Source organism: Mycteria americana, chromosome 1 (genome assembly GCF_035582795.1).
Source record: "Mycteria americana isolate JAX WOST 10 ecotype Jacksonville Zoo and Gardens chromosome 1, USCA_MyAme_1.0, whole genome shotgun sequence".
NCBI lineage: Eukaryota > Metazoa > Chordata > Aves > Ciconiiformes > Ciconiidae > Mycteria > Mycteria americana.
Window position 1 is genome coordinate 78,855,549 of NC_134365.1, and position 26,150 is coordinate 78,881,698.

Sequence of the window (26,150 nt, forward strand, 5' to 3'; positions counted from 1 at the left end):
TGTTTTCCACAGCTGACTTACAGTAGCCTTGTCCCCTTGCTTTTTTCTCAAACTCTGCACTCTTATGTTTATATACTGCTTATTAAATATTTATTAAACATATCAAAGGGAATATTGTTGGAAGGTGCATAATATGATAAGTTGCTGGCTGCACAGGCTTCTCTTTGAGGTCACCTGAAGGGCTTGAGTGCCTGAAAACCTACCAGTTGTTTTTTAACCCTGCTGCATTCTTTGACTTAGTAAAAACCATAGTGTTTCCCTCTATGCCTTGCTTAAACTCAGACCTTTGTGTCACTTCTGTTGTAGTATACTTTAGCCTGTAACAACACTATAGACTGTAGCAACACTAAGACTACTTCAACATGTAAGTAATATAGAATTTCTGTATGTTTTCCATTTTTGTCATGTGCTGACAGAGAAGAATAATGAATAAACAATGTGGTCTTGTTAGATGTTAGCATAGGTTTAAGTAAGTGTGTATACAACTGATCCACTTGTATCTTTAGACTTGTGTAGCAATTAGTATATGTATGTTTAAAAGTTCAAAAAGATCTGGATACCAGTGTTGTTAAGTACCTCTGAAGAGCCTTCTGGTTGTGTTTCATGGAGATTAATGGGCTAATATGCATCCTTCCTGCAATATGTTACCAGTGTTAGATTTCTTACGTGGGAAATAGGATTTATTATTTTCCAGATGTTAGAAATTTTGATTCTTTCCTAGGATGATAATTTGTGCCTGTTTGAGGGTGCAGTTAAAGAGGGAAAGGTAATAAACCAGGTGCAATGACAGCAAGTAGTTTTACATGACAGTAGGGAATTGGCAAGATTTCTTTTGAAGTTGACTTTTGTTAAAGTATGGAAAAAGTCTGATAGCAGAATCCAGTTAATAATGGTAAGTAATCACTTCAGCCACCATGCTACTGCTACCACTTCACTTCTTTTTCTACAGTCTCTTACCTGAGAACTGCTCTGTAACATGCATGAATATAGACAAATACCTTTGGATAAGGTGATGATGTCTTCAGGGTCGAAGCCGTTATAATGGGGCAATGGTTCCACAACCATTATTACGAAATATACGTGTAAGCAGATCAGCCAGCAATAAAAATTTGATCCGGATCATGCAGTGATGCACAATCCCATTTCTGTCAATTTAGTCAAAGTACATCGAGGCAGCAAAAAGCATAAATCCTTGTTTATGTCAGCTTTAGGAGGAGAGGAGATACTTGATGCCACATAAATCTTTCTGGTAAAAAAGTTAACCTGCCAAAATTGTTTGAACAAACTTGAATTTGTAGCGTTCCCTTATGCTGTGTCATTTCTTTCTTTCACGTGACCTCAGCTTTTCTGATCCAGTACAGGGAACTTGAAAGTCACACTTAATATATCATTGAACCATGACACGAGACACTTCTTAAACAGATTTTAGATAGTCTTTTTGGAGCTAGTCTTCTGTATGCCGTACCAGGTAAGAGAATTACACCTCTAAAAGACATAGGCATAGTGAAGACATGTCCATCAAAGAAAATGAACAGGAAGCCTTTTAGCCATATTTCAAACTTTAAGTCTAACTTTAGGGTTAGGTGGGGCTTTTTCCAGCCTTTACAATTTAGTATGGAAAGATCTGCCTTTTCATCCCTTTTCCTCTTCTGTTTCTTTTTCTTCCTCTAGTTCCCATTACTCCATAGTCTTAGCTGACAAATATATTATTTTATTCTGCAGTTTTGCACGTACAGGAATTCTTTGTGCTCTTCCACCAACATTACCTATCACAAAATCTTGCTCACAAAAGCCAGCAAAATAAGGTGCGTGTGAGTTGCTAGTGAGTTTTAGTTTTGGTGGCAAGAGAAGCAAGAAACATTTTAACATTGTCTTTACAATTCTAACATCAAGAAAATAGTTGAAGCTCTCGAAATGTAAAATTGTTTTTCAATTTTTGTTCAGTTGTAACTCCAAAGTATCTATAGAAATCTAGTGTGGGATGTGATTTTAAAAGTCAAGATTCTGAGGATGGGATGTGCTGATGTGAATAGAGGGGAAATTTGAGGTGGACTGAATATGGAAGTTGTGTTCAAGGTTAGATTTGAAGTGGCTGTTGTTGCTGCTTGATTATATTGATAGTATCGAACGTGTGAACTGTTTTTGGGCCCTACTAAGCCCCTTGGCACAAGCAGATCAATGACTGAGTTCTCATCTGAAATGCTTGGTGGACTGCTTTGGCAGCTTCCTTGACATCATGCATTGAACTCTTGTTGTAAAACGCTACCAGGCTTTACAGCACTAAATTTAGTACTGAATACAGTACTAAAGTTACAATTGGCTGGGTGGAAAACATTTAATCTTAATACTTGTGTATTAATGGGGAAATAATTGTTTCGGGCAAACCAACAACTAACTGGGTCTTCAGTGCACTGATTAAGAAACAATCCAGTGCAAATGGAGAAGCAGTGGAACAATAGGTGCTATTATCGTCATTTTACTTGATTTTGAATTGATATTTATAACTAAACATGGGCTATATGTTCACCATATAAAATGGCTTTTGGAACTTGCCTCCTCTGCTTTACAGTACTATTTCATTTTTGTGCAGCTTGGATGTGGGAGGGGTGATGGTAAGCCTGGGTATCGCTACATCTTGACAAGAACTGGAAACATTGGCCTGTGTTACATAAATATAAGAAGAATATTAATTTATTTTAAAAGCCCTAATTTATTCCAGCCAGAGGAATCCCCAGTGAATAATTATGCAATTAAAAAAACCCTTTTTATCATAATACACCAACCCTTTGTCCAGTAACTTGTCAGATTAATTTAATTAAAAAACAGAGTCTTAAAAATATACTTGTCTGCAATTGAAAGTGTGTAATCCCTTGAGATGGAAGCGCTAGTTAAACATGAGTTCAGCCCAACATAATTCTGCCACATTAGTGTGTATTACAGTATACTAATTTACAGAGCAAGTTCCATAGATGACTGATCATTAATGTTTATTATGATTACATTATAGTAATCTTTGTTTTGTCAATAAACATTTACGCTGAATCAAAAAATGGTGGTGTAGTGTGTCATATTGCAGCCACTTATCCATGTTCAGATAATTTTGTCCTAACGATACAGCAAGCTTACATGGCTTTCTGTTAATTGGTTATACATTAGGCACTTTTTTCCATGTGCTTCCACTGTGCCAGATGAACAAGTGGATGTGATAAGAAAATAGCTGTACTGTTTCAGACGACAAAAGAGTATTTCCAAAACCTCTTTGCTAGTAATGGGTAGAAATAATCCCTTTACTTTAGTGCTTTCAGAACTGGGAATGGCTGATACGTGCAGATATTTATACGCAGTAGGGAAACAATTTTTATTTCACTCTGACATACTTAATTCTTCCCATAAATAGATTTTTCGACTCCTTCCAGCAGAGAAGGTATGGCAGGGCGGGGGGAAGAGACCGTGCTTACATATTTCATGGTCAGTGACGTGGCAATGTGTCTCTGGTTTCCCAGTAGAGGAGGAAAACAAGTGATGGGCAGTCTGTAAGTTCAGAGTATAACCTGCTCTGTTTACCTACGTGCTCCAGTCCTGCAACAGAGGGGATCACAAGCATTATTGAGGCAGGCAAGTTGCAGTATACTTTGAGACTGGATGTAGTATGTAACTGTGGGAAAAAGTTTTATTAGGTGAGTGAGGTCTGCATGGCAGCCTGCAGTCCAGAGCCAGCTCTCAGAGGAAAGACAGGAGTGGACAGAGTTGGGTTTATGCATCCCATGGGGGTTGTTCATGGCCCAGGACAGCCTGTAAAGGATGTCCCAAACCACAACACAGCCCCTGCCGCAGTAAGGGTGTGCTTGTGCTGCACTATGCAGTAACCCTGTACTTTCATATCTCTGTCCCACTCCAGCATCTGTACTGTTTTAGGTAATTATGTTCTAAATTTTCTTATATACAAGCATGGGTGTATGTGTAAAAAAAAAAAAAAAAAAAAAAAAAAAAAAACCCCAAACAAACAAAACCCCAAAAAACCCAACCCCACCAAAAAAAACCCAAAACCCCCTAATGAATACATTGTTCTCCCCCAAGGTTCTCTCTGAGATGAAAAATAATTCTGTCCAACCAAAACTAAACTTCTCATTTCAGGAGCGTGCTACACAGTGTTTACCATACTCCCTGCTGAGAATTCACTTTCTTGCCCAGTGTAGCAAATGTTGCTTTATCTATTTTATATACAGTGGATGTTTGCTTTAAATGAATGCAGTGCTGGTTAAAAATTACCCAGTTGATGGCATCAGAAACTGAAGTCTGATTTATCATCAGAACAAGTAGCATGTAGGCACCTCCTCCCTTCCCTTTGACATTAATAAAATTTTGTTCTAAACAAGGTTTGAACCAACGGGGGTTAAGAGGATGCTTCAAAATTACATTTATCATCTCTGATAAAAATGCTTACCCTTTCTGTTGTTACTGGTCTCTCCTATCTTTGCTGCTATACATAGTGAACATAGAGTTTGCTTTGTATTCACACTGAATTCATGCTGGTAACTCTGTGATGAAAATTGTTTGTGTACCAGGTTATTGAGCCATCAAGCTTCAGCAAACACTGTATCATAAATGAAAACTGTTGCTTAGAAAATTACAGTTCTGGTTGCCAGTATAATTGTAAGTACTAAGGAAATATGAACAAACACATTTACTTGTTCAGTCAGGTTTCATCATTAACAGTTTAAGCAGAAAAAGTATAGTGGGATGTGAATTCTTAAGCCTTAATAATTTAGGAAGTTGTGTAAATAAGAGAAGATCTGTCTGCAAATTTCAGACAGAATTCTGTTCTAACAAATATCAGAGTAGCCCTAAGAAATGTAGTGGACTAAAGAAACCCCTTTACTGCAGTTATGGACTTTCCATCCCCTTTGTTCCTGGAGAGTATGCAGCCTTGGAGGTTCATTTCTTCATATGCAGCCTGAGAGCTTGAAATCTGATTGTGCCAGGAGTGGGAGAGATGAGAACAGAGAGAACTTCAGGCAGGAGAACTTGGACATCAGCAAAGCAGAGGGTTGTGTTAACCAGCAGGTTTAGTGGTGGTTGCAGGTGAAAAACTATGCACAGAGGAACTAAGCCATAGTGAAGGAACTAGGGAGAAGGTGGAAAACATAGGAGTCATGGTGGAAGGGAAAACAAAGAGGTGAGCAAAAGGGAAGGCCAGACAGAAAGGAGAAAGGAAGAATTTGGTGGATGGGAAGACTGGAAAACAACGTGAGAGGCGTTAAATCAAGGGAGGAATAAAGAGCCACTTGAATGGGCACAGAGAAGTGTGACTGAAAACACAGTCATGGAGGGAACAGCAAGTAGCAGGTCATTGACTCCCCCTCCTTCACATTGCCGGCGGGCACCAGGATTACCAGAGAGTTGGCATTTGGCTGAACAGAAGATGGGATTATCCCATCTCATCTCAAAGTGGGAGTGTTAAAAGAGTGTAAGCACAAAAAAGCCAGGGGCGAGTTGCCAGCAAAAATTGGCATCAAAACCACAGTCCCTAGACCTAACAGCAGTAATGCCTGGGCGTAAGGAAGTAGGGTTTGGGGTGCAGGCTCTGTAGGGAAGTCATGCACTGTGGGGATGAGGACCATAGGAGTGCCAACTACCTGTAGCACTCTGTCCACAGGAATTGCTCTACCAAGTTGAGACACCAGCCAGGATTTCTGCACGGCGCTGGGCTATGCTTGGGGGGCACTGCCATGTAGAATTATTTTTTTCATGGCCCAGATTTACAATGCAGATGTGCTTTGAGTGGCCCAGGTGTTGCAGCAGCAAAACCACATTTCTGTGTGGCTTCAAAACTCCAACGAAACAAAGCAATTCAGGTGTTTGGGGGGGTTGGGTAATTGAAGAGTATTGCTTTAGTATTTATCCAGGAGTAAATACTGAAAAAACTGCTGCATGAACTTGGGCTTCTTTCCAAGTTTAGGACAATATATACCATCACCAAGTAAACGCCGTTCTATTTCCAAGCACTGAATGGATGAGCGTAGTAGAAAATTGTTTTCAGAGAAATCAGTGCTGTTTGATCAGTGTGTAACTTGGTATGATGCTCTGTCAGAGCACAGAGGCTCGTGACAGGGAGACTGTCTTCCTTTCTTTCTGACTTTCAAGGCTGTGTCTCAATCCATCACAGGAATTAACCTTTGTGTGTGCTCCTTCTCTGATCATCGTACGAAAAGAAGTTCAAAATCCCCCAAACTAATGTGATACAGAAAGGATAAAGTCTTCGTTTGGATTCTTTTTAAGGCCATATGCATTTAATTTTTATTTTTACTCTTCCATTTTAACATATTATTTTTCATCTTAGCCCTAAAAATAGATAAGTTTTTACATTATTTCTGGGACAGAGAAGTGATACTACAGCACAGTGTTATTTTGTATGGAGATGGGTAGTTTTAACCATTATAAATTCTTTACTGTTTTTGTTAATTCTGAAAGAACAGAGGTGTCAAATTAACATATAAGAACCCAAAGCATGTTAAAATTTATGTACAAGTTTAATGCTGAACAGTTGTAGGAATATTTCTAATATTTTGCTTTAAATTGTAGCATGACATTTTTGTGTGTTAAGTGATACAGAAATCAGTTTATATAGATGCAATTAAGAATAGCGATTATGCATTTAAAGTTGATTGAAATATCCATACATAGTTGGATAACCTTTTGTAAACTTGCATTGAACTTTTGAAAATAGCAATTTTCTAATAGTAAATATTAATTTACCAACCTGTGTATCATCATCCTTCAAATTATTATTTTTTTTTAATTTGCTGAATTATTTTTGCTTTTGAAAATTATTTTTTCATGGAAAGCTTGGTTAAAAATGTTTTGACATTGCATAGAAATATGGCCAGTTCTAGGAATTTGTGTATGTTTATCTCTACTGCACCAAAATCAGTGGAACTTATTACAGTAGTAAAATTAATTTGGGATTAGAGCCCAAATGGAAAGTTTAATAAAATTAAAGCTGTTTAAATTTTCCTGAATTTCAGGGTTCAATAACACTTCTCCACACATCAGTATTGATGAGGTAGCACTAGAATATTTACTTTTCCAGGCTTCACAGTATTTTCGTTTTGAAAAGGGTATTTCAGTTCTGCGCAAAACTGGAGATGCAGCCATGCAGCTTTGCTTGCTGCGTGCAAAGCCTCATTATGCAGCTGGCATCCTTGCAGAGGATGGGAGTCCAGGCTGTAGGGTGAATCTGTACTGGCTCTCAGTGGGGAAGGAGAAATCATTGCAGCAAACATGAGACCCCCTTTATTTTAAGAAAGGTTTCATCCATCTCTGTCTCTCCCCCCCCCCCCCCCCCCCCCTTTTTTTTTTTTCTTACATACTTCCCATTTCTCCTCTGGTCAGCATGGTAGGTGCAGTTGGGTGTTTACATTGCACATCTACACATCTCTATCACAGAGTATAGGCCTGACTTTAGGGCCCTATATATTCTCCAAAAGACGCAAGCTGCTGTCAGATATAACCGAGAGTGTGGCTGTAGGTTATAGGCTCCCTCTTCCTTCATCCCTTGGCGTTGGGTGAAGGCACAGCAGCAAGCAGGGCTATACCACGTCTCTTCCCCACCTGCAGCCTCTCTCTGTGTGCAGTGGTGGCAGTGCATTGCCCACTATCATGATGCTAGGAAGGCAAATGAGGCGCCAGCTCTCACATGAAAAGCGGTGGGTTTTTGTTTGTTTGCGGCCCCCCCCCCCCCCCCGGGCAAATACTGTACCACATGCCTCCAAAAGTTTGGGGGAATCTAGGTACTATATGTAAACCTCTGCTACTTGTTTGGTTACATATACAGTAGAAACGGCTGCCTGACACAAAGAAAGAAGAGAAGCAAGAGAGAGTAGAGGGAGAGAGAGGAAAGAGGGTAGCTGGGAAATGTTAGTATGGCAGCTATAGATTTAAAAAAACCCAAAACAACAACAAAAACCCCAAAACCAAAACAAACCCCAAACCCCTATCAGCTGCCAAGTGAAACTTAGAGTTTCTAGGGTCTGATAATTTGCAGAAACTCCAAAGAAGAATGGATTTTCCATATTTTCACCTGCGATGCAGATCTCCAGTAACTCCAACAAGTACTGGTATTTTAAAATGAGTGAGTATGTACTCCGTACCCTCAGGTTGCCCACCCCCACAGCATTTTGCACAAAATGGGGAGCAGAAGCTGGGAGAACAACAAGAGTTGGCTGGGCATTGGTGCTGCTGCAGCAGAGGCAGCCGGGAGTTCAGGGACAGGGAGCTTGTTGGAGGAAAAGGCTGATCTGTGAAGAAGTGGTGAGTAGTGAAGGAATGCTGTCATCAGCTGTACTGCTTTTATTACTTGCTTGGGTGTACGACTGCTCTGCTGTTGAACCAGAGTTTCCTTTTTAAAAGCTAATCCATGCATTGTATATGTGGAAATACAGTACTCCTCTTGATTTTAGTTATTCTGTCGCAAAAATCGGTCTAGGTTGTGAGAGACCCTCTGAGTAGCAAGGCAGACTTTTGACATGAGCTGAACTAGATCCAAATCAGTCCTTAAAATAAAGGATGCCCAAAGGACCACAGCCCTGTATGCTCTCCAAGATAGTATAGTAGACATATACTATATTGGTGTCTACTTCCTATACATGGTCTAACTGATTTTTCACCAACGTATTGCCAACAAAGAATGGTAAGTTAATAAAGAATATCATAGAATCACTGAATATTTTGGATTGGAAGAGACATTTAAAGGTCATCTAGTCTAACCTCCCTGCAATGAGCAGGGACATCTGCAACTAGATCGGGTTGCTCAGAGCCCTGTCCGACCTGACCTTGAATGTTTCCAGGGATGGGGCATCTACCACCTCTCTGGGCAACCTGTTCCAGTGTTTCACCACCCTCATCATAAAAAATGTCTTCCTTATATCTAGTCTGCATCTACCGTCTTTCAGTTTAAAGCCATTACCTCTTGTCCTGTCGCTACAGGCCCTACTAAAAAGTCTGTCGCCATCTTTCTTATAAGCCCCCTTTAAGTATTGAAAGGCCGCAGTAGGAAATATGAAAATAAATGAATAAATTATGTTAGATACCTGAAACAAACTGCTAATGAAGAACATGGACTTTGGTTTTGGTAGACATTGTGTAGGAAATACAATGAGGAAAAATACTATTTAGTACAGACAATCTATGGGAAGAAAAGCAGGATGCTTTGAATACACTTTTCATGAGTATATTATGCACTCAGCTCATATGTTGCTGTGTTTATAAATTCTATAGCAAAGTTACTGCAGTATTATAAATAATAAAATAATCTTCTGAAACCACTTTACCTGGTTTTGTAGGCAATACCCCTTAGCAAATACTGGGTCTACACAGAATTCTCATCCTATCAAAATGTAATTGCAGACTGATGTTACGTGGTGAGCTGTGTCACACCTTTTAAAAGTAACAAAGAATATCAGTAGAAGGCAAGAACATCAGGAAAAAAAAAAGAAACCACACTATTTAAATTTGAAGAACATCACATCTGACAGCTGAGTGAACAAAAAGAATAGGCATCAAAGACGTCTGCGCCTTGACAAATGTTGGGAGGAATCTCTTGCCTTTGTTTGGACTATCCGTAGATGCGAGTTCATTATCAAGCAGTTCTGCGTGCGTGACTGCCTTCATTTTTGATAAAGTAATGCTCTTTTAGGGATGTCAGCAAGTAATAACCTTGCCTGTAGAGGGATATAGGATGTGGTATTTTGTAAAGTACTTCCAAATTTCTATTATTAATGAAAAGCTTGTAGTTCGGCTCTTTTTGGGGCTTTTTTTACTGCCTTTTTGGCAGAGTGAGGTGGGGGAAGGCACTAAATCTGACAGTTTACTAGAAACGGTGATACGTGGCATGGAACGCTATTAAGGAGATTATGTTATCTCCTAGGAACAGAGAATGCTGCGGTCAACAGGAAATCAATTTCCGAGGGTGCTACAGTAAATTTGTCTTGTAACTGGAAACTTTCTAATTGCTGCCCCAAGGGAACAGTAAGCTGAAAACCAGGCAGATGGTTTCTTCCTCATTTCCCTTCTTCTTTGATTCCGTCTAAATTATTTCTAGCTTCCTAGTAACTTTGTGCGTTAAACGTTTGCAAATGTTTTAATGCTATCATAGTTGCTCTCACTTGTACAGTAACTTTGGTGTTCAAAAGCCAGATGTTTTTCAGCAGGTTTTGAGAGAGATTTAAATCTGTCCTCTTTAGATTGAGCCACTACTTCTAACTATTGTGTTAGCAATTAGTATGAAGGAGAAATTGGTTTTTATTCAATGCTATGCAGCACAAGGATTGTATCTTTTTTTTTTTTCTTCAAGTGGGGGCTCAAGGAGATGGCTTTTTTTTCCTGTTCCATCAGTTCATTAAGACTTTCATTACTCGTGTCATCTAAAAGCATTCTAGTGTTAAAGCTATAGCCTAGTTTTTATGGCTTATGATTTTATTTATGATTTACAGTTAGAATTCAATAGGATGGAAAGGCCTGGTGTAAATAGGTACTTTAGAAAAGGAAAGTAGTGCCCCATTTCCTTATAAGAGCTTTCAGAAATATTTGGCTGGGGTGAATTCTGTGAAGATCAGATATATTGAACGTTGGCTTTCTTTGTTCTGAAAGTTTGGCTGAATGCAGGTGGTAGTCGATGAAAACTAAATTGAAAAACGTAGCGGAAAAATAAGCCCCAAAGAGCTTGTTGTGGTCAAGTTCCAGCTTCAGCAAAGAGCAGAAAGGCGTGCTTGAAATACTTGGTGGAGTTGGAGGCTAAGAGGTGTGAATACAAGTGTGAGCTGTAGGTTGAATTTGGAGCCCCTTGAAAACTTCTCAGTATCATTATGTTCCTACAAAATGTAAGCATTTTGTTTAGGAAAAAAAGTTGGGAGGAGATTGTTCAGATAAGATAGAAAAAGTCAGCTTTCCTTTTTTTGCAACTACACTTTACTTCAAAAACATTTTTTAATTTTGTTTATTTGAAGTAGATACTTATGTACTATTTATTCCTGACCATCACAGGTACACATGATCAGATAATATACCAAGTATTTATGAGTAAACTACGTCAATTAGTAAATAATCTACAATACCTGCCACAAATTAGTTGCTAAAAAACCATGCATTATCACACTAGTTGCTAATTGTTAATTTTAGAAATGTCTAAATACCACTCAGAATAATAATAAACAAATTAATTACTGGTTGGAATATCAATCACTAAGTTCTTGGGGTTTTTTGCATCATAATTTAAAAACAACAGTGGAATTATAATTTTGAATACCATGAGGTAAAATTAACATGAACTGAAATATATCTGGCCCAGAATTGCTTTCATTTTTTTAAGAAAATTGTTGCTCAGTGAGAAATTGCATAATTTTCTCTTTTGAACTTAATGGGACTTTTCCCTGTGTATGTGCTTTTAAATTGAGAGTTTCCTGTAAATTGAGATAATTATTTTCAACAAGAAACAAATAAGATTGTTGTGAAATAGTTGGTAAATGTTTGAAAATCTTCAAAGTGGTAGAACCATGTTCATATTTTATCTGCAGTGCAGCAAGTTATGGAAATGCATGGTTGCCTTTGGTGATAATTACTATTACATTAATATCACATCTCTGAAATGCTTTGAAAATTTATGGAAAACCTTCATTAGCCATCAGAAGCTCTTTTAAATATTATGATGGTTAGTAGGTACTTGTTTTACTGTAGTTAGTACCTGGGAGCTGTAGTCATATACTAGGATGCAAATTTGTTTTGCCTGTATAAACTGAAACCCAAAGGATAGACTTTGCATTAGCTAGAGCCTGGCTCTAGTTCACACATGTAGTAACTGTGGTCGCTCTAATGACCTACTCCTCCTCAGCAAAATAGGTAAATGTATGCTTATAATTAAGCAGATGTTCGCTTGCTTTGTTGGTGTGCATTTTATTTCTAGCAAATTACTTATATAGCCTTTCTCTGGTTAAAAAAAAAAAGATTGGTATCTAGCTTTCAGACTTGTGGGTCTGGAATAAACCTACTTGACCTACTTAAGCTTTGGGATGTGCAGGGTGGGCAGCAGCAAGCAGGCAGAGTCTCTGGTCTTATTTGGTTTTGGTCCAAAAATAATTTCCCAGTTTCAGTGCTTTGAAGTAGCAATACGATATCTAACCTCTTGGCAGAGGAGAACAACGTGCTTGTATATGCCTTTTCTCAACAACCAAGCCATAAATGTGCCTGTTTTCTTTTTATTTAACGTGCTTAGATGAAACTAAACTGGTATAAAACAGGGGTTTTAAATTAAATTAAAAAGAGAATATGAAAAGCTCAATTTCTTTCTCACCTCTACACCCGAATCTGGGTTTTTAATTTAAGGGAAGTACTCTTATTGCTGCTTGGAGCAGCTGCTTGGGGAAACAAATCTTCTAAATCGTATTCTTCGCTCCTGATGCTCACTTTGGGTGTGTTACTTAGTATTCTGTTTACAAAGCACTCCGCAGAGTGTTTGACAAAAAACAGTGATTACACACAGGAAGTGCTGTTTTTCCAGTTTTTTATATGTTAATGCTCACTTGAAATTTTCATGAAGCTCCTTCATATGAAATGTGTGGTATAAAACATTTCCTGTAATAAAACTTAAAACTGCTATGGAATAAGTGACTTCGGTGTGAGGGTATGGAGTATGTATCTTCTTCATCAGAGAAATAAAATGAAGAAAAAACTAAGAAGGTGTATGTTGTTTCTGGAAGTGAATTAATCTGCAATTCTGATGTTTATAATTAAAAACGTGTAATATGTAAGTATTTTTAAAAAGAACTGCCCTCCCCAATAAAACCAGATTAGTTTGTTGAAAGTCTTGTTATTGTACATAGCTTTTCTTTTTTGGACTGCTGTTTTAAAATATTTCTATAGTACTCTATGTTGTAAGAAAATGGTGCTCAAATGCAGATGAGCTGGTTCCTCAACAATAATTGGGCAGTAGGATTTGGGGGGTGGGGGTTGTTTTCTTTTTATATCTGTATAGTGTGTAAAATATGCCACATTGTGATGACAGCTACTTTTGTTTATTTTTGTAGGGTTGACCCAAGGACCATTTCATTCTGCAAGAATCAGTTAGCGAGATCTGCATAGACTTGTTCCTAAGGGGAAACATGTCTGAGATTGACTATGAGAAGTTAGCTGAAATAGGTAAATATTTTTTATGGTACTTCAAATGGCATCTGTGTAGAGTTACAGGTGATTTAATAGAGCATCTTCAGTAAGTGAGAGGCTTCACCAACATTTTGTAATACTTCTTGGAGCAATCCAATATGAGTTACAGCCACTGTACTGATGCGTACCCTATTAAAGCCATTAGGGTTGAAGGTTAGTTTAATACATGCAGCTTTTATGAATTATTGGTAGATGTTCCTAGCGCAATTCTAGGCTATTGGAATATCACCATCATCACATATTGTGGCACAAATGGGAGTCATTACTCCAAACAGACAAGTATTGAATGAGCATAGAGATTGCTGTATTGCATGTTATCTGCCAAGATGTTAAGTCGAGCTGAGCAATATGACCATGGCATTAGGGGCCTCATCATTTTGAAAGACCAGCGTTACATTTTTCTTCCTTGAGCTTTTGAGGATGCCAGGCTGAACCCCAGAGCAAGTCTTCCAGAGCTTCCCCCTCCCCCGTCCCCTCAGTCTCCCTTTCCCTGTCCCTCACCTTAGCTCTGATTTCTCCACATCATGACTTTCAGCAGCAGCAGGCTGGCCTTTTTACTCCTAAGGCCTGATTCCAAATCCACTGAAAGCAATTTTCCCCTCAGCCGTGGTAAGCTCTGGATCAGGCCCCTCGTTGTAACCCAGCTTGGGTTGAACACTGATAACAGGTGGTCCTCTGCTATAGCTGATAGAGGAGTTTATTGCCCTGCTCCATCATTTGCAGGAAAAAAATGGAGCTGAGGTCTCCTCAGTTTGGAACAATGAATCTTCTTTTTCATTTGTGTTTATTACGAAACATCTCTTGATCTCTTGCTCACAAAGAATTATCTTACTAGGTTAGGGTTAACTAGCTTTTCAGTAGATATGATTACTGTTGGGTCTTCAGTCGCTGTGAGTAAGTGCAGTACAAATGGGCATGTGTATTTACTTTGCTTCTCTAGTTCTTTGGCACATCTCAAAGCCAGATAGCTTGATATCTATACTCTGTTACAAATCCTTACCCCTGCTTTTTGGAAACCTGTCTATTTTTATGCATAGTACAAAATAATTTTTTACAGAAGGAGTTAGCCTCTGCCTCTCTGTACCAAAGGCTGTAGTTAACATATTGGTTGTTTCTGCTGTGTTTACCTTGAATATACATTTCACTTTTAACAAAGCCTGTTAAGTTTCAATGGATTATGGTAAATGGTTCACAGCTACTGCTTCACATCCCCACAGATTACCATTTTCTATTTCTTTTTCTCTCTCCCCTTTGCAACTTTTTGTTACTTTAGGTGGTTACAGTGCTCAGACATGAAAAAAACCCCTAATAAACAAAATTGTGTTTTCCTTGTTCTGAGTTTTAACATGACTTAAATATTTAAAAAGGGAATAAATTGTGAAATTCATATACTGCATTATGTTTGTATCATTCTTCCCACCTCTTGGGACAAAAACATTCTTTAACTGGAAAAGTATTCTTTCACTTTAAGGTTAGTGTAGCTTTTTATAGATGATACACTTTTAAAGGGTAGAAAAATACACATTTTGGAGATGATAATAAGAATTTAAACTTCTTTATGTGTATGAAGAGGACTCTAATGGTGTATTTCTAAAAGCATATTTTTTTTTCTATAGGGCTGCTGATTTATTTTCTGAGGAGGCTTTAACGTGAATCCAGACATAAAGAAATGTAAAAGTAGTACACGTGTTCCTGACTCCTCTTTGTCTTTGAGAAGCCCAGCCACTAGTGGCATTTTTCATCCTTGTGAAATGCATTTTTGGTACAAATCACGTTAAAACCAAAAATGAGACAATAAAGCTTTCATGTGGTTGTTTATAGGACAGAAAGGTACTGAGAAACTGTGAGTGGAAAGCATTCAGAAATATTTAGTAAGAGTTTTTCTCTAACACTTATTAGCTACTGGCACATAAATCTGGCTGAAATCAATACTTAATATACTCTCTCTGCCCTAGTGCGTCTTGCGTGGTGGTCAAGGCATATGAAATATGCAGATGATTAGAAGGCAAAATATTCTTGAAGTACTTTTTAAAGTGGCACTATAATGTTATAGCTAAAACTGTTAATTCTACCTTATTAAAACTTGCATGATAAAAAGAGATGGATGATGTACAGGGGGTGGTGCAGCTTATCAGAACATTAGTTTTTCTCTTTACGTGTGCCTTTTCTTCTCTTAAGCCACAAAGACACTTGTGTGTTAGTGTGTCAATTTAATGTTATTCCCATCAGCTTCTAGAAAACATTCATTTGAATAGTGTAGAAACATTAGTGACAGTAATGTCACAATTGTCCCAGAATCTGTGTTCATTTGGGTATGTACTTAGGATCAGCTCTTTTTGAACCTTACAACAGTTTGGAAAAAACTTGGGAAAGAAAACCCCAAAACAAAACCAAAAAAACTCTGGAACAAGATTGACACAAGGTCAATTGACACATGATTGACACAAGGTCAATCATGACACAATACCTTGTGTTGCTCCTTTCAGTGCAGAGTAGATTTTAATTCTAGGATCTAGTCCAGAATATACTGAAGTTGGGGGCAGGATGCCTGTTGATTTTACTGGGCTTTTGAGCAGACTTTTACACCTTTGCTTGGCCTCTAGCTGGAGTATATGTTGGATTGACGTTTGGCTGCCTTGCCTATTGCAAGTTCAGAAGGTTAAAGGATTTCGAGGAAACAGTGGATTTTTTGAGGGAGGTGAGATGAAGATTTGTTTGCACTTTGCTACCTTTATGCAAAGTAATGAGTCTGCTCTCAGAAAGCGTTCACGTGGGGTGTTAGTGTGGAATAGCTGTCAATGGACATGTTAGTGTACTGAAACTTTGACTTCCCCATTTGGACAACCTTGAAGGAAAAGACAAGAAGCTTAGATGGATACAACAAGCAGATTGTGGGAGCGTAGGAAATGATGAGACAACACCAGCAGTCGTGAATAGCAAGGTCATAGCTTGCCAGCTGTCCAGTGGTTGTAGAGATTTTTGTGAGCATCACAGCAGATAATAATCTTAAGGAGGATGTGAAGGTAGCTCTGAGGTATTAAAGGGTTGCTTTTCCCACATGTGACAAAGGGTAAAGAACAAGAAACTGATCTGAAACTGCAACAAATGGTGATAAAGGCCTGCGTTTTTGTCAAACTGAGCCAAAATTCAACCCTTTAATAACGTATTGGAGGCAAAAGTTTTTCTTTGTTCATTAGCACTTAAGCATTCTTGCTTGCTCCTTTAGAACTGCAGAAAGATGAAGCGGAAGATACACAGTCGGAACAGGAAGAAACATTTATGTCTCCACCACTTGAGGATCCTGAGTTAAATATCAATCACCCTTACTATGATGTTGCGAGACACGGCATTATCCAGTTAGCAGGTATGTTTGGAAAAATACTAGGGCTTCACGCTTACTAGACCCCTTACCACATTTTTCTTACTGTACTCCTCAAGGTGATGCACAGGAATCATGTTGATGCTTTCAGCCTTCATCCTGAAAAGCAGCGGAATAGTAATATATGAACTCAGTGCTTTTCTACAGATGAATTATGAGCCAAATATTTGAGCTTAATCTTGCTTTAAAATATAACCATAACAATATATTATAATCTAAGGCCTAGCTGTGGCTGTAACAGATCTGTACTTTGTGATAAGCTGTTTTGTTTTCTGAATAACCTGAAGTGTTGTGTAGCCACACGTAATCATTTTTCTAGTCTGCCCTGGAAAGGGCGTGCAACTGTGAAGAGATATGGGTTACTGTATAAAAACTAATAAAAGGCAGAAAGGAAACTGTTGACGTAAATGTTAACTGCATTTATCACCTGGCTTTCTGTTGTGACATGGAGAAAAGCTATGGGTACATAGCATATTTAAATATTGGATCATTTAATGTTTACAGTTATTTATTTTTTAAAACATTCTGGCAATGTATAAGACAGGCAGGCATATTTATGATACAAAAGCACCTCTTTAAAGTATGCATTGCATATTTTTTTCCTTTTGGCTTATTTTTGGCATCAATGTGCTTGTTAAGATAGCATTAATAATCACCATCCTGAACGAAAGAAATGTATACAATAAGAAACAAGTAGCGGTATTTAACACTGCTCATCCTAATGAAGTCTAAGATTGTGTTATATTGTGCACACTTTTTGTACCCCATACTTCAGTAAGCCTACATTATGATTTTTCAGGAAAATTATGAACTCAGGTTGTACACATGTACCTTCCTGAATTTGAGCCATAAACAGGGTGTCATCCAGGTGGATATGAACTTTAGCAAAACCAGTCCTCTAGCGAGGTATGGTTGACTAGGGCAGTGAAATCTGGGGTAATTTGACTTCTGACTATAGTGGGAGGAGAAATTTACCCAAAGTAACTTCTCTTCTTGAAGCTAGGTATACACAGGATAATAATTACCTTTTACCATCTTCAAAACTAACCCCCCAACATAAGACTCAAATCCATAAACAAGGGAATAACAGATTCACATTCTTGCGATTCAAAAGCTACTACCTGCTAACCCACTAGGATGTTTCTCACTCGAGCACCAGTTTTGGGATGGGGGAAATACCAAGGTAGAAAAGTTATTAATGAAACTATTGAAGTCAAACTGACAAAGTGTGCAATAGACATGTTAACAGGCACACTGGATACACCAGAGTCGCTGTAACTGTCCACCTAAGAATCTCTCCCATCTGCTGTATTAGGCAGTGCTACATGATAATGCTTTAAAAGAGATCTTCAAGACTTTTTTTCTCCTGCTGGTATACTCAACATCAAATTGTGATGGGCCATGTATTTACTGCTTCAACTTTAATCATGCGCAACTATTTAGTAAATGTTTGCTCTTGCTCCTCGTTCTTCATTCACTCAAAGCTGCCCTGGAAGTCTTAAGCGCTTGATATTTGTCCGTTTTAGCTGGTGTTAATTCTAAAGGATCCTTGTGTGTTTATTTTCCTTGGAGGAACGATTGTCTTTTTTGCAGCTATGGGCAGAGCTGCTGGGTGATGAGCTGAAACCCCTGAGCCTGTGCTTAGACTAAGCTCCTCTTCTCCATCCCTCCATACTGAGGGAAAAGAGGACAAGTTGGCAATCTTATTGGTCAGTCAAGGAGAACTTACCAAGACATTCCCTGCTGATTTAAAAAAAAAAAATAAATAAAAGTTTACTTACTACCAAGGCAAACAAAAACTGTAACTTTCATAGCGTCAGAAGGACTCTGTCATTTGACTCAGAAGAGTTAAAATGGTGGGGGAACTCAAAAAAGCAGAAAATTTTGGAATGAGATGAAAGATACTGGAACAGCTCCTCTTAAAAATTCATGCTTTTACTGATGGTAAAACAGAGAACATGTGTTGGGGACAAAATGATAACCAGCCTGCCCCTTCCTAAGCTGTCCTGCCTGGCTTCATCTTATGCTTATGCCTTATTCCTGTGTTAGAGAATGGGAATGTGCTTCAGTATAGTGGAGTGAAAGCCACAGTGTTTTTTAAAGACCTACCTGTAGCTTCCATAGTTTCATCTTGGAACTTGCTCTGTATCAGTGTTTGTTTGGAATAAAGTCCAAACATTAGGTATACTCCTGGTTTAAATTCACCGGAGCAAATGGAGGTATTCACAAGATGAATGTAAGATGAACCTTGGCTGAAATGTTGGGTTCTCTCTGATGGTTTTGTCCTTACTGCTGCAGTCTTTTGTAGGGAAAAAAGTCCCCTACCCATTGTTTAAGCTCAGAAAAGAGTGACTTTAGCTGCCATTTCAGTCAGAAATATATGATGGGGTTTTGCAAGTCTACTGGACGATTTAAATGCGAAGCACAAGCCAGGAGCTGTGCTTCAGACGGCAGTCTGCACCCTTTAAAGCAGCTCTGATGGTGGGATGTAAGAGGAGACGCAGAGGTGTGCGTACGAACGCAGAACACGGGGAAGGTGAAATATGATCCGAAGACATGCTTCACCTCCACAAAACGAGACCTCCTTATCCCCAGTGTTAACTGGCATGGAGTCAGGCTTGAATGTTTTCTGGATTTAGATTCAAGTGAGGAAAGGATGAGCTCTGCAGATCTCCTTCCCATCTTGGAAAAGGCCAGTCCCTTTTGAAACAAATAATTTTAAAATTATTTGTACTTAGTTTGTAATGGTTTTAATCTCTTTGAATAAGACAAAGTATAATTTCGGAATGGCTGTTTCAAAGCAATTCTGAAAGCTGTTCCGTCAGTTTTTAATTCTGTAACTGAAAGGCGATGAGATGTATTGTTTGAAATGATTGAAGAAAAAGAAAGAATTTAGGTGAAAATATTTGCAGTAATTTATCCACCTCTTACAGTCATCTAGTTTCTAACAGTTAATTTTTTTAAAAAAATATAAAATTCCTTCTTGCTTCTCACAAATTAAAATTACTTATACCTGCTTTCCATAACAATAGCTTTGACTATAAGCAAAGGAGATTTTTTGAGTTGTATTCATACAGCGTTAAAATACAATTAACTAAATAAGAATAGAGGACATTTTAAAAAGATGTAAGCTTTCATAATTGTTTATTAATTACAGACTGATTTATGTCACAAATACCAATGTGCAGCTGACTACTCTAAGCATTTGTAAATGGAACAGTGCTGCAGTACTGGTTCTTTTTATTTCTATTTGAAGGAGAAATTTCAATCTGTTGCCTAAAAAGATTTCTAAAAAGAAACTCAAGATTATTTTTCTTTGTGGCAAAAAGGAAGGAACATATAAGCATATATGATGCATCAAGCTTCCTTATTTTCTGTAGTTTGCTTCTATAATATGATTGCTGACAACTTTTTGCAGTACCTTTTTTTTTTAATATGTGCTTATTTAGTAGGACTCTGATACTTGTGTTTTCATTAACTGCCAGTGACATCCTTTTATGTGTTAGACAAAAATTTTTAATGGAATCAAAGTCCATCATTGTTTTAAATCTATATTTCCCTCTTAGCCTTTTAATGCTTTTCTAGTTATATTTAAAGATTTCAGGTACCCAACCTGGGTCTTTGTAGAGACTGTCCATAACTTTCTTCAAGATCCAGTTAATTTCATGCCCCTTTGATTTTGAACCAGTACATTAGAAACTGATTAGAATAGTATTACGTAGATCAGACTGTGAAAGGTAAAGTTGTAATTTAGTTTTTGTAACATGTAAGGAGAAACTGTAGTGAATTACCTAATGAGCCTAAGACACAAGTCTTAATAATTTTCAGTCCATCTCAGTGACAGCTTTGCTACTTCTTGCAATGTCTTCAGGACCAGATCTGTGGTCTGTAAATTGCAGTGCCACAGGAAAGAACGGGGTTTAAAGATTACTTTTTTCTTAAAAGATTTACTTTGTTCATTTTTTTTATTTCCAAAGGATATTCCTGAAATCAGTGTATCTGACATTATTTCATGAGTACCCTTTTGGGGAAAACAACAATCAACTGGAGAGACCTAGGACTTGGGCACTTTTCAAGAAGGAAGCTGAAGGCTCTGGTTTGTAACCGATTTGCAGCACAAGAACAGATTTTAATGTGGGCTTTGTACTTTACAAAGCATATCCTAACCATTTGGGTGGTGTTGTGTTTTTCTCTCAATTGCTATGAGAGGAGCTCCAAAATAAAGGTTGATATCAATGGAAAGTATTTCCTGCTCTAGTGAGGAGTGATAGAAACATGGGTTCAAATCCTTTAGGCAGGAATTGAACTTGCATTTTCCACATTCTGCACCAGTTTTCCTCTTGCTTCTTTCTCCAACTATTTTCTGCTCAGAATGTGAAAGGAAATAAATTCTTATTTACCGCATTCCTCGCTTTGAACATCAGACTGTAAGTTATAGTGTCTTTTTTTAAAGACAAACCTGAGTTAATTATATCAAAATATATGGATGTGCCTTCTTGTGGAATCTAAGAAAATATAATGGGTCTGCTTTAAACATCATTTAGTAGAGCAACAGGCTTGCTAAAATAAATGATGGCTCAAAGTGCCAAATTCAAATGTGAATGTGAACTCAATTTTAGGTTTGGGTATCCTGACAATATACCACAAGTCATTCTACACCTGAATATACCTCATTAAAAAGAAAAGCCGAGCGCTATTTCCCCTTTACCAAGTAGATGTAAATTATATTCCCTTTCTGTTTGACTATTCTGCTGTTTCTTTGCTTTTCTTAAATTTTCTTTTATGCGTTCTGTGAATTATCAAAATACTTAGTTTTGCATGACTGAAAGCAGTTTTGATTTTCAGTGCCCCTTTTAAGACTAGAATATTGTTCTAGTCCAGATAGTCAGACAGATAGAACTGTACTGACATTAGAGGGGTTAGCTTCTGGAATGGCTTTAACTCACCCTTATTTCAACTTATGTTACATACTTTAAGAGGAGCACAGATGAAATGGAAATAATTAATTACATCAAAAAGCAAGCTGTCCCTTTGCTTTCAGCTGATCTGAAAAAAAATGTTCTATGGCAAAGTGTTTTTCTTAGACAAAATTTAAAAGAAAAATTGCTCATGGAGGAATATTTGCTTTCTGAGGGGAATGAACAAGGTTCCTGATGCAGGAAATCTGAACATTCACTTATAGTAATTCCTATTTAGAAAGATACCTGAGTATGTACTTGATTTTATTTGCAATTTTAGCACTTTCCAGAATTAGCCAGGTGCAGTACAGGTGCAGTCCTCTATAGAAAGTTGGTTTCTAAATAAACAGGTGGACATGAGTGGAATCCAGAGGAATGAATGCAAAAAGGGAACTTTGTGAAATCAAAACGAGTTGACTCTTGGAATTTAGAGTTGGTGTCATTCTCCCGTGTTTCCTCGGTGGATCTGGTCTCTGTCCAAAAGCATAAACATTACAATGGATATTTTAATACGTCATCTTTAAGCTGTCTGATATCCATTGTCATATTTTCATATGACATTTTCATATTTCATTTTCATATTTTGTATTTTCATATCATCAGCTGAGGTGATCAATGCCAGGAGAAAGAGGACTCGGGTCTCTACAGCTACAGGTATAAGCTTCTCCTGCTAACGTTGAGACTCATGTTATCATGAAGCTGTGTTATCTTGGTTGTGTATTTCTTAACTGACTAAGATGTTTGCCGTTATGGATGGGCAGAGACCCATAGTGGATTAGTTGTGGGTGTATTTACTGTCCATTACTCAGCCTAGGCAAAACACAGAAGTTTCATGATGGCTTTTTGCAACCCTGTATTTCCCTGAGTCAGAGTAGAAGGAGGCTTGGAAGCACAGTTTGTCTCACCATTTAACATAGTGTAATTGAGGTTTAGGTTCATTTTCTCTAGCTTAAATCCTATGAAAGAAACAAATATGTGAGCAAGTGTTTTCACTATTGTGGCAAGTCCCCTGGATTTTGACCCTGCTTCTACTCCAGTTGAAACCAACGGCAAAATGTCTGTTGACTTTAGGATCTCGCTTTGCTGTAATGTGATAATGACAAGCTTCAGTGAAGTAAAATGATATTTCACTTATAAAGTAGTAGTTTAGTATCATCAGAACAAAAGCTCTTAAAAAGTCCTGCTAAAATTACAGCATTCAAAAGATCTCGTTTGCAAATTGGAATGAGCTGTGTCATTAGAAAAAAACTTTTCATTTGCAAGAAGCAGTTAGGAAGTGCTGTGCCATCCAAATTCTTAATTAAAAAGTAGAACAATCCCCTTTCCCTCTTGCCCTACCCTGTGTCTTACTGTAACTTTTTTTTTCTACTGCAAAGTTTGATACCAAAAGTGATGTATGATTCATGTCTGTTTCAGTGAAATCGAGACAAATAAAACCCCAGCAGATACCTTGTATTTTAATGTGCATAAATCTCATTCTGGACAGCGCGCTCTACACACCCCTCTCTACTCACTGAGTGCAGGGGAGGAGGCTGTGCTCCCAGGAGTGGCTCCGCAGCCAGCACAGCTGATAATCCCGAGGCTGCTCGGGAATGCGTCTGCATGATAGCAAGTGCCTGATCCAAAGGCAGGAGCCTCCTGCCCATGGGCGAGAGGAGTCTATCAGACCTTTCTGTGCATGAGAGCAGAATCTGAGCCAGGGACTTTTAAAAAGGTGTAAGTAGGTGGCTAGAGGAGTGTGAGTGCCCAAGCCGTAAAGGCACTCAGTCTTTGGGAATGCCTCCTGAATATTAGGAGCTCAAAACCAGTGCAGAAAGATATGGGAAGAAGCACATTTTCCAGGGAGGGTAGAATAAGTTACCAGCTTTCATCTGGAAGTGTTTGGTGATGTTAAACTGTGGAATAAAGTAGGTTAATACGAAACTACTTTTTTGACCTGAAAGTGAAACATCAAGGAGCAAAGCTGAAATTGAATTTTTTTTTTTTTTGCTTTGTCCCCTGTAGAAAATGAGACATCTTTCAGTTCTAGTTTAAAGTCCAAGTAGTAGGAAAATATGGGGTTTGTGGGATAAAAGTATACTCTGTGCTGATTTAAAATCAGCTTACTTCCAGTTACAGTCTCCTTTGAACATGCAGGTAACTGCCACTCTCTGCTTTACCCATCAAACTGCATTTTCACATGTTTGGGTAAAAATTTTATCCTCAAGGTCATGGGATTCAAACTATGTCAGACCGGGAAGCAAATGTGATAGCAAATGTGATGGGAATTTCCCAGGGTGCTCAGTCACAGCCCTTCTGGTGGAGGGCAAGGGAAGCCTGCCTCTGTTTTCATCAGCACTTCATGTGCCATGTTAAAATTTGATGTTGTTCAGAACATTGTTGATGCCCATGAAGAAAGAACAACCTCATTCCTTTCATTAACTGTCATCACTAATGGGAAGCTGGCACTGCTTTATTTAGTTTTTAATGGAGTGGAGGTTCTCGGACACCTTTCTGGTTTGCTCTTGTTGCCTGTGTGGCAGCGCGGGGTGGGAGAACAAGGTGCTCTGCTCTGCTGGTAATTTTGAGAAAGTTTCTTTGCCTCAGTTTTCCCATTATTGAAACCGGACAATTATGTTTATTTGTGTTCTAAGTGTATCTGTTTGCAGCCTTTTATAAAGCTGGTTATTTTTTTTCTGGCTTTTAATTCAAGCAGTCGAATGTGACCAGCAGTAACAATTAGTGACTCATTTAGAAATTTAGCTGGAAACCTTTCTTAGATTTATTTTGCTCATAAAAATGATTGTCACTAATAAATAAAATATTCTACAGTGCATTGTAACGCAGCAATTTTTTCACAAACAAGTCATGATTTAGAGAACAATATTTTATTAATGTTTTAATTTAATTTTAGTACATCATTCATATTAATGCATGTCACATTATAATGCCTTTATAAGTACGCTGAGAATATCAAATAAGACACTTAAAAATAACTTCAGGAAATAAATTATGGTCTGTTTAAGAACAATACACAGATATACCTGAGTACATATAATTGTGGTGTTGTGCATATTCTTCCTTTAGTGGTGCTCAAGCACCTTATTTAACCCAGGAGCCAGAATTTATTTTTAATGTGGGAAGGGACACTAGAACTTGTGGGATGGAAAAACACCTTTGAGAAAGATAATAAAAATAAGCAGTCAGCCAAAAAAGAACAGGAAGAAAGAACCAGCCAGCAGAGAAAGCTATGTTTTGGAAGTCAAAACTACAGGACTAAAGTGATAATTACCAAAATTCAAGCTGAGTTAGATCTTTAAAGGATGTTAAAGCAAATAGCGAAAGGTTCTTTGGTTGTATAAATAAAAAAAAAAGAGAGAAGCAATCTTCTGTGAAATAAGAGTGGGGTGACCATCAGAGATAATCCAGCTATAGCTGTCAAACTAAATTAATACTTCATCTTGTTTTTCAGTAAAGACAGTGATGTTGATATTATTAGGAAATCTTTTTAAGTCCTGCATGTGATATTCATCTGCAATTTATTATCTAACTCTTGTCACCCGCGTTTAGGAAAGATGCATTCAGACTGGGCCAGGGTAGAGAATAGTTAGGTTGGTCAGGGAAGAGATAGAAGATCTAACTTGTTTACAAGCAGTAAAATACAGGCTGAGAGAGGATATGGTTATTGTCTAGAGAGTCCTTCGGGATGGTAAATAGTACTGAAGGAGCAGCACTGCTTCAACTGAGTGCTGTCATTGTCACACAAGCAAATTTGTACAAATTTGCTATGACTTTTAGACTGGAACTGAGAAAGCAGGTTGCTAGTTGTCAAAGCAGTGAGCAGGAGGAGTAAGAAACAGAAAAACCTAACTGGTTTTTAAGAGGGAGCTCAACAAATCAGTGGAAGGATTATGTGGTACAGTACCTTGTGATAACACAGGCTTGGAACTGATAATGCGGAAGATGTCTCCCAGTCCATGTTCATAGGTGAAAAGTCATTAAGCGTTAATCTCGCCTCTTCCCTCCCTTTTCTCCTTCTGCACCTAAAATGGAATGGGTTTAAACAGATGCTGTCCCATCATGACCTCTAAGTACTGTTGAGCACAACTAGGTAGGAACTGGACAAAGCAAATCCAGGATTTTTTTTTTTCTTAGTGTGGAATCTGTCAGGTGAGGATAGCCACCTCTTCCTGAATTGAAAGAAGGAAAGCATATTACTATCAGTGGTGGGTTTTCATGGAAAATGTGTGGTTGCAAAGCTGGGAAGTGTTCTGTTTGTTCAGATCAAGTAATTTGAATGAACAACAGTAACAGAAATTAGAACAGCTTAAGAAGTAGTCTGAAGCTGTTCTACCCAGTTTTCACAGAAATGCTCATATGATTTTATTTATTCATTAAGTGACTCCATTACAGATTTAATTTCCCCCATTTTACTTATTTTTTTAAATTTGTTTATTCATTACAGCTACTTACTTGATTAGGGGTGAAAGGGGAACAACAGAATTATAAAGAATATCTAAACCCCCCCCAAGTCTTAACTTTTATTGTACTACTGATATCAAAGCCAAACTTTCATTCAGTTTTAGAGGCAATAGAAGCAAGTATTAAATATCATTTAGTTT

General features: G+C 37.9%; 1 protein-coding gene across 1 annotated transcript in view; it reads left to right on the plus strand.

Moving 5' to 3' along the window:
- Positions 1 to 346: 346 nt before the first annotated feature.
- Positions 347 to 26,150, plus strand: part of ARHGAP8 (Rho GTPase activating protein 8) — a 70,733-nt gene continuing 44,929 nt past the window's right edge. The window contains exons 1-3 of the mRNA XM_075507413.1: positions 347 to 364; positions 13,077 to 13,188; positions 16,439 to 16,576. Of these exons, the coding sequence (XP_075363528.1) occupies positions 13,152 to 13,188; positions 16,439 to 16,576 (175 nt within the window). The 5' untranslated portion in view covers positions 347 to 364; positions 13,077 to 13,151. The remainder of the gene's footprint in view (positions 365 to 13,076; positions 13,189 to 16,438; positions 16,577 to 26,150) is intronic.